The sequence below is a fragment of the Oncorhynchus keta genome, chromosome 3 (assembly GCF_023373465.1).
Source record: "Oncorhynchus keta strain PuntledgeMale-10-30-2019 chromosome 3, Oket_V2, whole genome shotgun sequence".
NCBI classification, from domain to species: domain Eukaryota; kingdom Metazoa; phylum Chordata; class Actinopteri; order Salmoniformes; family Salmonidae; genus Oncorhynchus; species Oncorhynchus keta.
In genome coordinates, this window is record NC_068423.1 from 6,702,585 (window position 1) to 6,718,335 (window position 15,751).

General features: G+C 39.4%; 1 protein-coding gene across 1 annotated transcript; it reads left to right on the top strand.

Moving 5' to 3' along the window:
- The first annotated feature begins 9,996 nt into the window (after window positions 1-9,996).
- LOC118365439 (receptor activity-modifying protein 1-like) lies at window positions 9,997-15,123 on the top strand. Its single transcript, XM_035747649.2, has 4 exons — window positions 9,997-10,390; window positions 10,877-10,930; window positions 11,339-11,492; window positions 12,353-15,123. Exons 1-4 carry the CDS (start codon window positions 10,354-10,356, stop codon window positions 12,597-12,599), a joined length of 492 nt encoding a protein of 163 aa, XP_035603542.1. The 5' UTR covers window positions 9,997-10,353; the 3' UTR covers window positions 12,600-15,123.
- Window positions 15,124-15,751: the final 628 nt, after the last annotated feature.

Genomic DNA, 15,751 nt, shown 5'->3' on the forward strand with positions numbered 1-15,751 from the left:
CCATATCTGGGTAACATAATGACAAATCAGTCACAGCAGCACAGAGAGTTAGCCTATCCACAAGCTTTGTAGGCTATTGATATTTGTAAGATAATGTCAAGTTGAGGCTTGTGAGAGATAGGATTTACACCTTGGTATTCAGGTCTAACTTCCACACATTAAAAAAAAAATTTTTTAGGATTCATCTTCAAATGGCTTATGCTGTGTAACCCATTTAAAGATGTGACAACTTATTCCAACTACAAGTCCTGTCGAGTACATATTTATTCTACATTCTTACAAATGTGTGTTTGCTTAATCAAATGAAGCAAATAAACAAATGAGTCATTATGCACATATACCAATACAAATTTGTCCCAAAGGGTTGAGTGCTGTTTTCTATCCATTGACAACTTAGGTAAGTTACCATTCTCACACACTTGTCCATAGGCCGCAGCGACACAACGCCATAGGGACACCGTATTGTGTACACAGCCCCACAAATATAGTGTAAATATTCCTATTTCAATAACCTAGAGCTGAAACATTGTCACGAACACCCTGATAATTTTGTGTGGTTTGAGTAAGCAGCCTTATATTTCAGTCATAAGAGAATAGGTTGCGTGCCACCAGCTGCAGTCCGTTGGTGAAAGGGAAACCGTGGGTTGACTAAATGTATAGAAATCAGTCACTGTCGCGTGATACAAGCCTTTAAATTTGCTTTCTGCCACCACCATGTTCCATGACACCTCTGCCACATGTACCTGATAACTGATAATTAGCTGTGTTTTAGTTGTAGATAATATTTCTTATTTATTGCATTCGTGACTTTAGCTTCAGGTGGAAACAGGTATCGTCGACTTCAAAGAAAGGTAAGAGGAAACTGAGAAAGCAAATTATGAATTAAGAATAATCTACTTTTTTGTTGAAAAACTAAGGGCTGGTTTGTTGTAGTAGAATTGTTTTGTTTGTGAATTATTTTATGAGACATTGAGATGGCATCAAGAGGATAAGATTATCTATATGCTAACATTAAATCAATAAACATGCATTTGCTCCACCTGATAGATACTTTACTTTTTTTTAAACTTAAAATTAGGATGCTTACAAAGTGTGTTATTAAACAGATGAAGAAGATTTATTATTATTATTATTATTATTATTATTATTATTACTATTATTACATTATGCTAGATGTTCACTGCTGTCAAATAAAGTCTGAGTCGAGGGCCTAAGGGGCGAATCCTAACTTCCTCTTTGGTGAAACTCTCATGTACGGGAGTCCCACATTCACGTCAATGCATGGCTAAGGGAAAACTCGATTTAAGTGGAAGATTTTTCGAATCTCCCCCAAGTGTGCATGATTGAACTTCAATTAAGAAATAGCCTACTTCAATTTAGCCTATGTATTGCGCAATGTGTCGATATTATGTCCACCTATTTTGCAACAGATGCAACGTTATACTACTCTACTAACTGTTATAATATCAATTTAGATAGTACAGTTTAAAATTGTTGTGAAAAGTCCGACTTAAAAAGAAGAATTTAACTAATTCAATTATCAAATCAAATCAAATCAAATTCCTTCTAACTTTAACAATTCATAGCTATTACGTTGGCAGCTGAGTGAATTTGGTACTAAAACAATAAACCCTCCGAAAAGTCTATGGATTAGTCAGACAATGAAGCGCACTGGAGAATCAACCACACTACCTTCTTTCATAGTTGTGAAGGTGTGACCATAATCATCACCACTTTTGCATGCACTCGAATAGCAGCAAGGACCATCAACAAGTATATTTACGATATTAATGATAATACTACTAAGAAGTGCTTTTCAAAGTAAGAGTAATGTGATATTATTTTGCCACACAAATATCCCACGGAACACTTGGCACACTTATCTTATTACATCACGTAACTTTTTCCCAATATACTTACTCATTTCTGCAGAACGATACATGTATTTATTACCCATAAAGATAATCAACTATATTTGAACAATGTGATACACATTTCTTAGTTTCCATTCATTTCAAAACTTACTTCTGCTGTCAACAGTGACAGACATGTCCTGAAGCCCTCCTCTGTAGCAGTGACTTGATTGGGAGATGTCAATCTCTAGGACACACACCTTTACCATATGTTTGTCTATAGCCTATCAAAGAAGATGTTGCTGACCCCATGCCCCTCAAACTTTCCATGACACTGAAGACATGCACCACAGTGTCAACAGAAAGGATGTTTGTCGTTCAAATTTGTTTTTTGGGGGTCAAAAGTTGCTTGGCAAAAGGTTATTTCCTACAGTAGCAACCTATGTAAACGTTTCATATAGTCACATAATGTAATACGGAGATTAATATTTATGATTTTACCATCTATTTTAGACGTAATTTCACAAAATAGTACTATTGTTAACTCAATTCAGAAACTCTATCATGTTTATCATTTTTATATCCAGCAGGAATGGCAAAGATTCTGTAAACATTCATTAATGCTAATTGGTTCCTTATAAGTGCCTGTAGAAATATGTGTTATAATGCATGTATAAGGTAAGTGGCTCACAACAACATATGTTTTTATTGTTTGTTGTATGGTGTTCAAGGTCATGTTTAGGTCATACTGGTTTAACTTGGTGCACTGTGGCTGAGGGTTTAGAGTGCATGGGAGGTTTAGGACATGGGTGTTACCTGGTAGCTGTGATCATGACAGTTCACAACCTTTCACTAATCTGCCTGAACCCTATGAACAGTGTTCCCCTAAGGGAGCACCCTAAGGGCAAATCTTACACTGAACTGTGCAAGTGATAGAATATACAGTAAGCAACTCTATGGGCAGAAATTGGTTGAGTCAAAATCGGGCCAGATTGACTAAATATTTGCCTGGTATGCAGCCATTTTTTTAGTAAGGTATTAAACCCACAAATAAACTGTCTTGATTTACGCTTTACCTTAATTACCTTTATCTGAACTTTCATTTTATAACTTTGATCTGTCCCCAATGGTCAATTCCCTGTTAAAAAACATGCAGAACTTAGTTAATCAGTTTGTACTGTTTTTGTCACATTTTAACCCTGTTTTAACCACAAATCAACAACAGGGTTTCAAAGCTTGTTTTATTTCAAGATGAGTTAAAGTTTATTTTGACAGCTTATTCAAATGTCAACAGCAGAAAATGTTATCTGATGGTTTTGCCCTATAAAATGGATAGAAGATGATTTGTGTACCTCCAAATTTCCCACGGGGGCTGTGCATCAAATTCACCACTGCACTGAAATACATAATTACCATGCCCGCTACTTTACTGCGGAGGCATAGAACAGCAAGCTAATGTTTCACTACTGCAGCTTGCCATTTGCTGATAGGGTTAGACACCAAAGTGTTGTGTTTCTGTCTCTTTTTTTTTTTTTTTTGCAAATGGGAAATGTTTTTCAAGTTCACCGAGGTGTGAGATGTGGTTTCTCGTTAGGCTCTGGCCTCACTGATTTGTTTTCTCTACCTCCCTTGTTTTTTTACTGTACTCTGTGGTTGTCTAGTTGATGGGAACCAACGAACGACCTTCATTTGGTCGACAAGCTGTTTTGAATGCCAATCTTACCTACATGCATTGTTTACTCCAAATGTCAATGTCTCTGAATGACTTAAAGGGATATTTTTTTCAAAAACATTGTTGAGTATTTTGTTAATCAGTGCAATGTTGCAATGTTGTTATAGTCCCAAAACATGGTGCATGAAACCTGCATGGTGCAGGTTTCAAGATAGACCACTTTCATTCAAAATCTAAATTTGTGATGCGTTTTGCATCATCATCACACTTTTTGGTTTGTACTAAAAGTGCTCTGTTTTGGAAACTTTACTGCTATGAATTTACTATTTATTTAGGGTCTCAGGAGTATTGCACCTGCATTCTTAAACTCTTGATGGGGAGATGGTCAAACATACCCATTGGTCGCACTCAAACCTATAATTTATTACACCGCAATACACTATGTTCGATGTTAACTACCTCAATGTAGAGCAACATACCACATCAGTCGTCACACCCTTATGAGTTCTCCTATGCAGGAAGTAGACACAATGACGCCACTTGCTATGCACCCTTAACATTCCAGGCCCTCCTTTTCGAGAGGGGTTCCTAAACAATGTCTTTCAACGTTGACTGCCACAACCTGCTTCTGAGTGCCAGAGTGCTGTTGTGTTTCCTGCTAATGCAGACAAAGGTGTAGACTGTGCCCACACTGAAGTCTCCTGACATCCTACAAGTTATGGTCCCTTGGCCTACAATTTCTGCGCCTCGCGGAAATCTAGTTAACATAATACATTGTCTGTTTAAGCTAGAGATATCTGTTTTTTTGCAAGGGCTGCGTCTCAATCCACCAACATTCGCCCTTCCTCATCTGCGGTGAAAGGTGGCAGAGATATAGAGTAGTGTTTGTCAGACCATGAGACATCTTCTCACATAAACGTATGTAGCGTCCGAACGGTTTGGCCTACAAAACTATCATGACCACCCTACTGAAAGATGAGACTCACGAACACAATGTTCTCCGTTTTGCTCTAGGATGCCAACAAGCCTCACAAGACTCGTCTTAGGTCCCCGGTACCAGTTAAACATTTAATGGATGTATATATGGAGATAGTTTAGTGCCTAAAATAAGGGAATAAATACATGTAGAATTTAAAAAACAACAGTTTCCTGTCTAATATCGCTCAGCTATAGGACAGACACTTCAGAACAAACTTCCTTTAGATTCTTTGTGGGTCTATCTGTTGTCCATGTAGTGAATCTGTTATTTAATGTGTTTCTATTGGCTAATAGCAGTAATGGCAAATTCCATGTTTCATCCAATACATAAAAATAAAAAAAGATTATTAAAAAAAAGATAAATGATAACTTAAGGGGTCTTAAAATTCATAATCAAATTGCAAAATAATCTTTGGTATGACTAGCTTAAAAAAAAGTCGATATGTTAGCTTCGAACAAAAAATCTAGGGTCCCTTCTGTTTAGTCTTTACCTTCCTTCCACGTTTTTCAGGTGTAACTACTAAGTCGTTCTGCTTATTAATTTTCAGTGGTTGTGTATTAATGTTTAACATTGTTTTATGTATTAAACAATTTGTCATTTTAGCCCACCTTAGCAGGCATTGTTGAGCACAGTGCTCATTCTCTTGCAGTAACTGGAGGTAGAGCTGTAATTATTACATGATGCTGCATTAGCTTCTGTCATTCAGAGTGGTGCACATGACCTTGTTGATGGTGGGAATAGCTTGTCTCGTTATTTTGATATCCGTTCATCATGATCAATTGCACCTCATAGCACATCAAACTGCTTAGTACTATTTTAGAAACATACTTTTCTCTCTTTCAAACTAGCATACAACATTGTGCAAAAGTATAATACAAATCTGAAAATGTTGAATTACACACAATCCTCTAAAAAACAAAAATATTAAGTGATAAGAAATCTTATTGATATGAGTTAGTACCACTTTTGTGATTTGAGTTCAACTGCCCATTGGAGATGTCTGAGTAGCCACTACTCAATTTATATAATGCCTTAGGCAGTTACTTGTTATAGTGTGGAAAGTAAGTTACTGTGAATATTCACAGTAACGTACAGTGCCTTCAGAAAGTATTCAAACCCCTTAACTTATTCTACACACAGTACCCCATAATGACAAAGTGAAAACATGTTTTTTTTTTAATGTTTGCAAATGTATTGACAATAAAATACAAAAATATCTCATTTACATAACTATTCACACCACTGAGTAAATACATGGTAGAATCATCTTTCTGGGTACGTCTCTAAGAGTTTTTAACACCTGGATTGTACAATATTTGTCCATTATTCATTTCAAAATTCTTCAACCTCTGTCGAATTGGTTGCTAATCATTAATAGACAATCATTTTCAAGGCTTGCCATAGATTTGAGTCAAAACTGTAACTCGGCCACTCAGGAACATTCACTGTCTTGCTAAGCAACTCCAGTGTAGATTTGCCCTTATGTTTTATGTTATTGTCCTGCTGAAAGGTGAATTAATCTCCCAGTGTCTAGTGGAAAGCAAATCAAATCAAATCAAATTTATTTATATAGCCCTTCGTACATCAGCTGATATCTCAAAGTGCTGTACAGAAACCCAGCCTAAAACCCCAAACAGCAAACAATGCAGGTGTAAAAGCACGGTGGCTAGGAAAAACTCCCTAGAAAGGCCAAAACCTAGGAAGAAACCTAGAGAGGAACCGGGCTATGTGGGGTGGCCAGTCCTCTTCTGGCTGTGCCGGGTAGAGATTATAACAGAACATGACCAAGATGTTCAAATGTTCATAAATGACCAGCATGGTCGAATAATAATAAGGCAGAACAGTTGAAACTGGAGCAGCAGCACAGTCAGGTGGACTGGGGACAGCAAGGAGCCTTCATGTCAGGTAGTCCTGGGGCACGGTCCTAGGGCTCAGGTCAGTTGAAACTGGAGCAGGAGCATGGCCAGGTGGACTGGGGACAGCAAGGAGTCCTCATGTCAGGTAGTCCTGGGACATGGTCCTAGGGCTCAGGTCCTCCGAGAGAGAGAAAGAAAGAGAGAAGGAGAGAATTAGAGAACGCACACTTAGATTCACACAGGACACCGAATAGGACAGGAGAAGTACTCCAGATATAACAAACTGACCCTAGCCCCCGACACATAAACTACTGCAGCATAAATACTGGAGGCTGAGACAGGAGGGGTCAGGAGACACTGTGGCCCCATCCGAGGACACCCCGGACAGGGCCAAACAGGAAGGATATAACCCCACCCACTTTGCCAAAGCACATCCCCCACACCACTAGAGGGATATCTTCAACCACCAACTTACCATCCTGAGACAAGGCCGAGTATAGCCCACAAAGGTCTCCGCCACGGTACAACCCAAGGGGGGCAACCCAGACAGGCCGACCACAACAGTGAATCAACCCACCCAGGTGACGCACCCCCAGGGACGGCACGAGAGAGCCCCAGCAAGCCAGTGACTCAGCCCCGTAACAGGGTTAGAGGCAGAGAATCCCAGTGGAAAGAGGGGAACCGGCCAGGCAGAGACAGCAAGGGCGGTTCGTTGCTCCAGAGCCTTTCCGTTCACCCTCCCACTCCTGGGCCAGACTACACTCAAAAAGCAGAAAGCAGACTGACCAGGTTTTCTTCTAGGATTTTGCCTGTGCTTAGCTCCATTCCTAATTGTTAATCCTGAAAAACTCCCCGGTCCTTAACGATTACCAGCAGGGGAGCAACCTTCACTGGGGACGGGGACGGGGACATGGATTTTTGTCTCACCCCAGTTTTATCATTGGAATGTGATACAAAACGAGGCAGCGGTGTGCTTTAGGACCATGCGGACACCTCCAAGTGGCCGGGTAGGCTGTTTGGAGTGTTAATTTGACTGGATTTCAAAAATATAATATATATACTGTATATATAAATGTCCCCCACACTTCTAAAACCAAAGTTTCTGCCCATGATTACCAGTATAGGCATAGCATGAAAATATATAGAAAATAGTCAGTAATGTATTGTATTGGATTTGGCTCAAACATACACTTTGTGTGGAGGACAAAAAGTAAATTGCTTGCCCAAATCTTTTGCAGTATTACTCTAGTGCCTTGTTGCAAACAGAATGCATGTTTTGGAATATTTTTAGTCTGTACAGACTTCCTTCTTTTCACTCTGTAAATTAGGTTAGTATTGTGGAGTAACTACAATGTTGTTGATCCATCCTCAGTTTTCTCCTATCACAGCCATTCAACTCTGTAGCTGTTTTAAAGTCACCATTGGCCTCGTTGTGAAATCCCTGAACAGCGCCCTTCTTATCCGGCAACTTAGTTAGGAAGGACGCCTGTATCATTGTAATGACTGGGTGTATTGATGCACAATCTAAAGTGTAACTAATAACTTCATCATGATCAAAGGGATATTCAATGTCTCCTTTTTTACCCATCTACCAATAGGTGCCCCACTTTGCGAGGCATTGGAAAACCTCCCTGCTCTTTGTGGTTAAATCTGTGTTTGAAATTCACTGCTCGCCTGAGGGGGACCTTACAGGTAATTGTACTGTATGTGTGGGGTACAAAGATGAGGTAGTCCTGAAAAATATGTAAACACTATTATTGCACACAGAGTGAGTCAATGCAACTTATTATGTGACTTGTTAAGCAAATTCTTACTCTTGATTTTGTGTGTGTGTGTGTGTGTGCTTGTGCAAGCATACTATACGTGCAACTATTTGCATGTGAGTCAGTGTACGTCCCAGCATTGCATGCATGTTTGCCTCAGTTGTGTGGTTCTTGTATGTTTTATTTGTGTTTGTTTTAACAAGCACGGCTATCTTTCATGTCCATCCAACTTCCTGTTTCCATTGGGCGAGTCGTCTTCTGAGCCGTTGAGCGTAGGGGAAATCTCTCAAGAGCCCTGGCAATCAGACGGCAGGAAACTAGCCCGAGTGGCTCCTACGCCCAAATGGACCCTACGCCCAAATGGACCCCTGACTCTCGTCACACACACTCACTTGTATACTTGCAGGAACATGAGGACACACACATACTGGTGCACTAGCAGAATGATGCAGACACGCGCACCCTCGCACGCACATGTGGACACACACACTCACTCCCGCACTCGCAAAGGCTGACACACACACACAGACACACACACATTTTTGCCTTTTGAAATTATATCCCTAGAACTGCAATTTTTTATTTTCCTTACTTTGTACTGTGACTCCGATACATTTTTTTGACAGAGTATAGAGCACCGTAGAGTATCAGCTTGCAAAATGGCTATATTTGTTCCCACAAGTGTATACAAATCGTTAATTCCCTGTGGATTATCTGATTCAAGAGAGGCCTGTCTCTCTAAAGCAAGGGGAGCATGGGCCATGGCCAGTATCCGGCCCACCGGGCCATCAATCCGGATCACGAGACATTACATTTGAAAATATTATAATAATATACACTACCGTTCAAATGTTTGGAGTCACTTAGCAATACCCTTGTTTCTGAAAGAAAAGCACATTTTTTTGTCCATTAAAATAACCTCAAATTGATCAGAAATACAGTGACATTGTTAATGTTGTAAATTACTATTGTAGCTGGAAACGGCAGATTCTTTATGGAATATCTACATAGGCATACAGAGGCCCATTATCAGCAACCATCACTCCTGTGTTCCAAAGGCACGTTGTGTTAGCTAATCCAAGTTTATCATGTTAAAAGGCTAATTGATCATGAGAAAACCCTTTTGAAATGATGTTAGCACAGCTGAAAACTGTTGTTCTGATTAAAGAAATAAAGCAATAAAACATGCCTTCTTTAGAATAATTGAGTATCTAGAACATCAGCATTTGTGGGTTCGATTACAGGCTCAAAATGGCTAGAAACAAATAACTTTTCTGAAACTCATCAGTCTATTCTTGTTCTGAGAAATGAAGGCTATTCCATGTGAGAAATTGCCAAGAAACAGAAGATCTTGTACAATGCGGTGTACTACTCCCTTCACAGAACAGCGCAAACTGGCTCTAACCAGAATAGAAAGAGGAGTGGGAGGCCCCGGTGCACAACTGAGCAAGAGGACAAGTACATTACAATGTCTAGTTTGAGAAACAGATGCCTCACAAGTCCTCAACTTGCAGTTGAATTAAATAGTACCCACAAAACCACAGTCTCAACGTCAACAGTGAAGAGGTGACTCCGGGATGCTGGCCTTCTTGGCAGAGTTGCAAAGAAAAAGTAATATCTCAGATTGGAAATAAAAAGAAAATATTAAGATGGGCAAAAGAACACAGACACTGGACAGAGGAATTTTGCCGAGAAGGCCAGATTCCCAGAGTTGCCTCTTCACTGTTGACGTTGAGACTGGGGTTTTGAGGGTAATATTTAATGAAGCTGCCAGTAAGGAGTCAGAGGGGAGTGGATGTGGGAAGGGTTAAAGACAGAGATTGCTACGTGCCTTTAGAGCAGGGGTGGGCAAACTGTTTGGGCAGACTTCTTGGTGTAGGTTGAAGTTGCCCCTAGACGCTGGTCTTGGGTCAGCTTTGCATTTCCCCTGCTAATGGTTAAGGTTGGGATTGAGGAAGGGGAAGCTTATCATGGATCTGTACCTCGGGGAAATGCCACCCCAAAGTCGTTGTCCATCGAGCCATGAAATCAACATCAACAGAACAGTAGGATGTTTCGTCAGCACTTTTCTGTGAACAATGGCTGGAAAAACATGGGTGGGCTTAGGTCTCGCTCTTTAACCCACTCCTGTTCACTTCGGAGGAGAACAGCGTATTGACACTCTTGGCTGCTACTCACTGGTCCTTGAGTTTCATTTGGCTCTGGGGCTCTCCAGTGTCCTCTCTCCAACATGATCTTCCTACTGCTTTTCCCTGTCCTCGTCTTAGGTATGTATCCTATGGTAACACTTTACTGAAAGTTAACAGGCATGTTCAAGAACCTTATGATGTGTGATGTATTTCTATGTGGCTAATATACTGCATGGGGAGCTGTTATTTAGTCAAAATCATTGTAAGAAGATCATAAGACAATATAAAGGGGTCAAGCATGCTTATGACAAGTCTTACAATACATCATTGATGTATTATAATGTTTTTATCCTTTTGCTATTAAGTGTCTGCTGTCTGGGTGGTGTGTGAGTGATAAGACTAGACTTCTGATACAATAGTATTGGTGGTTCCTTGTTGCTGCTTCTTCTTGTTGCGTAGCTGCCTTGTCACGGCGGTGTAATCAAAGGTGTAACTAAGCCAAACTCTGTAGGTTAGTGGGAGTAAGAAGACATATTTGAAGGCATATTTGACCACACGTGACAATGCACTAACTACCACATTCTTTTAACGCAATAATGTTAATAAACACCTCTTAATTTCCAGGTGAAATTCAATTACAAAGCAATGTCTCATCCAATGTAACATTTGAAGATAACGGTAAGTGCTCAAATGATCTTTAATGCATTTTTACTTACCTTTGGTAAAAATAATAGTACCTAATTCAAATGCATGATGTATCTTCCTCATCAATTTGTAATATATTGTACCTTGTGGTTAGATTTTTTTCCCCAAATCAACAGTTCAAATAAATATACATATGTATTTATATATATATTTATATATATTTTTTAATAGATTATTTGACAAGGTACTAGGTGTAATAATGTGACACACTTCTATCCTTTTACCCTGGCCAGATAGTGTCAGCCAAACATTGCAATAATACTGTATATAGATACCTGATTTCATCTATGCGTACGCAATAAATTGGATGGGTGGATTATAAATGGGGTAAAATGTGTCATGATGGTGTAAGATATATATTCTCTCTGGTTGTACCCCTAGAAAGTTTTCAGGATCAGGAGTATTCCGCTGTTTTTCGCCACTGCAATGAGAGCCTCCTAGAACACTTCAGCTACATTATATGCTGGAATCAGTTTCTCTCTGAAATGACAGACATCAACAAGGAACTCTGGTGTGAATGGGACCAAGTCATCAGGTATACTTAAATGTTGCTTTCTGACTAAATGTTGCTTTCAAACATTATATGCTTACTCCTCTTTGACCCTATTTACACTTAGTATTCAAATGCGATCTACATCCAGAAAACAGAACCAAATAACTCAAATGCATCTTAACACCAAATGTGATAAGATCCGGTTCATTTTTACATTACATATTTAGTTCCATCGCAAATTCATTGTTTGACTTCCTGTTTTAGATGTAATCTACATCACCAGTATTGGTTGAATCACATCAAACTGTTAGATTATTGGTTCAATCTCATTACATTAGTTATAACTGGTTAAAACAACCTGCACAGACTTTACTACTTACATCGCTCTCTTCGGTTCCATTGGTGCTGAACAAATAGTTTTATCTCTATACTTGGACCTCTCTCGTTAGACCTCTTCCACTTTCAAAGTAAACAGTAACAGCACATGGAGTTACTTGAAATAGAATAGTTGAAGCAAGTACCTCTAAAGCATGGGCAGAGGAAACGCATTCAGTCACACGTTGTCGGCAAGTGATCATTAGTTGACAGTGGAGAGCATGCGATAGAGGGTGTACAGAGGCTGTGCACACTCTGCAACACACACAGGCTCGCACACAGGCAGGCACACAGGCAGGTGTGCATGCACACTCTATCATTCTTCAACTCTCAAATATTACGACAATTACCACGATAGTATAAATATCTGATAATACATAACCAATTTAATCTTGTCCTAAAAAAAATGAAGAATAACTCAAGTCTCCTTCATTGAGTAAATAAAACTATAATTACTGTAAAATGTATTAGCGAACATAGTTACTTTGCATTTACTGTAAAAACCTGACTTGATCTCTCCACGGCAGACCATACAATGAGCTGACCAGATGTATCGAGAGCTTGACCACCAACTTAGGATGTTACTTCCCGAACCAAGTGGTGCAAGACTTCTTCATCCAGATCCATTCCAGCTTCTTCCAGGCATGTCCGGAGGAGGAGCAGTTATTTCCTGACGCCCCTTCCGGTGTTGTGCTTACCCTTACCCTCATTCCAGTCAGTCTCATCCCCGTCTTGGTTTTCCTAGTGGTCTGGAAGAGCAAGATCTGCGACTAAGTTGGAAATGTTGAATATGTGCTGTTTGAATGTGTCTTAGGTCCCTTCCTGAAACAACCCCTATCAAAAATGTCCTCTAAGTATTTTCTTATAATGTGTTTATTTTTAAAATATGATTATTGTATGTATATTAAGATTGTTTCTATTTGTATATTTGTAATGTTGCAAAATACATTTACTTATTTCTTTCACAAAAAAAAAGTATTATAATTGTATCTATTCTGAAACAACCCCATGTCAATATATTTATATTGTAATACAGTATAAGGGCAATAAGTACCTACAGTTAATTTACTGTAGATGGTCTGTAGTCATATTTATATTTACGTTTAACATATTCTATTAACATATTTACTTTATACTATACGTCATTTAAGCCACTGGGGTTGCTCTTCAAAAGCCCCCCCACACACACACACACACACACATTTAGCTGTCATGTACACTGAAATAAAACTAAACCACAAAACAAATGGACAGAAATAATATCCACAACAGTCTCTTAGTATAAAAGTGAAAAGGGCGCCGGATATCAACCGCAACTACAGGGACATCGTGTTTTCTGGCCCCTTTTTTGACCCTCCCCTAATCCCAGTGTCACTATAGCTCGTGCTATACCTATACATTGTCTTCCCTTGGTCTCCTGCTCGGGAGGTTCTAGGGAATGATTCAGATAAGGTATATAGCAGCCATTAACACTGAATCAATCTTTCAGAACACTGTTTACCTTATAATAATAATAATATATGCCATTTAGCAGACGCTTTTATCCAAAGCGACTTACAGTCATGTGTGCATACATTCTACGTATGGGTGGTCTCAGGAATCGAACCCACTACCCTGGCGTTACAAGCGCCATGCTCTACCAACTGTGCTACAGAAGGACCTTATGCATGAGAGTGAATGCGTGGCAGATACATTGTAGTATCACCAGACCTGGGTCATACATATGAGTCAAATACTTTCAAATACTTGAGATGCACTTGATTGAGTTTACAATGGGACCAATGGAATAGTCCCAAAAGAGCAAACCCCAAGATGAATCAACTGAAAGTATTTGACCCAGGTCCGGTAATTAGGTCAGAGTTCAGCTTCAGCCAGCCCAATTTCCTACTGAACCCCCCTGGGTGACTGTCATATAGTCAGTGAATAATAGAACATACTGTGCTCAGCCAACCAAACGTGCTATTGGTCTGTTGGAGTGTTCACTGTGTGCTGCTAAATATCTCTGTTGGAGCACTGCCTAACACTGGGAATCAATGAAGTGCATCCAACTCATTCATGTCATACAGCCAGTTGTTGAAACCCAAGATCTTTAGGCAGTAGTCCAGTCCTGGATCGGGACTTCTAGTGCTGTGGTACCTGCACAAACTAGCCTTTTATTACACTATAATTTAGTGCAATAGCAAATGTACGTTTACTTTCAATGCTAAGACTACCATTGTATGATGTTTCCTGTGCTGGTGTGGTTGTGAAGAGGCGCGTAATATCAAGTAACTTGAGTTACAGAGAGGGGTAACTTATTATTTGAATAATCAAGAAGCTAGTTCTCACCGTTTTTCTGAATGAATACAGTGGCTCACCATGGGCCAATCCAGTTGCATTGTAGAGAGAGAGAAAGATTAAGTGGTTGTTTAAATAACGATAGCCTTGTTAACTTTCACATACTTATTAGTTCAGTGGGGAAATACGGACTGTTTGGAACAGGGCAAATTCCTTTTGGTGATTAAACCTTAGAGAAAGAGCATTCTCTCTCTTATCTAAACTCACAGTTTCACCCACTGTTGTGGTTAGATGCACTGCTGACAATCGGCCGTTTGACATTTCACAGCTGTATGGTGAGGCTATGTCGAGATGGCATAAGGCGCCACCTACTGTCTCAAAGCTGTAAAGACGACTCCAGTCAACTGTGTATGCAGTATACACATACAGGTAACTGCCAAAATAAAGGAAACACCAACATAAAGTGTCTTGGGGCATTGGGCCATCCACCACGAGACAGAACAGCTTCAATGCACAATGGCATATAGTCTACAAGTGTCTGGAACTCTATTGGAGGGCTGTGACACTTCTTCCATGAGAAATTCCATAAATCGGTGTTTTGTTGACGATGATGGAAAATGCTGTACCAGGCTCCGCTCCAGAATCTCCCACAAGTCTTCAATTGGGTTGGGATCTGGTGACTGAGACGAACATGGCATATTATTATTCATTATTATTACTTTTTTTATTTTTTATATTACAATTTTTTCATTTTCATGCTCATCAAACCATTCAGTGTTCACTCGTGCCTTGTGGTTGGGGGCATTGTCATCCTATTGGGGCACAGCCATGGTAGCCAAAATGGCCAAAATATTGATGGGATGTTAATTGCGTAATTAACTCAGGAACCACACCTGTGTGAAAGCCCCTGCTGTCAATATACGTTGTATCCCTCAGACTTTCCATTATTTTGGCAGTTATCTGTACATATTTCATTCTACCAAGTTTCAACTACAAATAAAAATAGTTTGTCATTGTTGGAGTAAGTTTTGGGTCTACTGTATTAACATATATTTTTCTCAATTTTAATGTATTATTTTATTATAATGATGAAAATGCAAGAAAAGGAAACATGTCAAATAAGATAAAAGTATCTTTGAATGTAGATACCTTTGGTTATACCCACCATGGATGAAATCTCCATATCTTACATAAGTATAACTGACGTACTAAATATATTAAACCCAAACTATGATATCCTACATGTATAACATGGAGTGTAAATGAGGATGTCAGTGTAAAACATAAAAATAACAGAGAAACCAAATACCAGTCCATAAACAAGTCTCCCCGTCCTGTTTAAAGGAGAGCCATGGGGGGTAATAAACACCATTATAAATGTCTCACACCTCCAAACTGGACCATTCACTGTAACATTAGTCTGAGGTACCTTTAACTGTCTACAAGGATCTTCTGTGTTTCCCCTCCAGTTTGTGAATGTTTATTATTCTCAGATCCCTCTATATTTATTGAATATTTCTCCATATGTACTGAATATCTATCCCTTCAACACAACATGAAGACAGAACCAAAGAACCACGAACACACGGTAAGAGATGTGTTTTCTTGTGGACCTGCAAGCACTACAAGATAGACCTATAGTGGGGCAA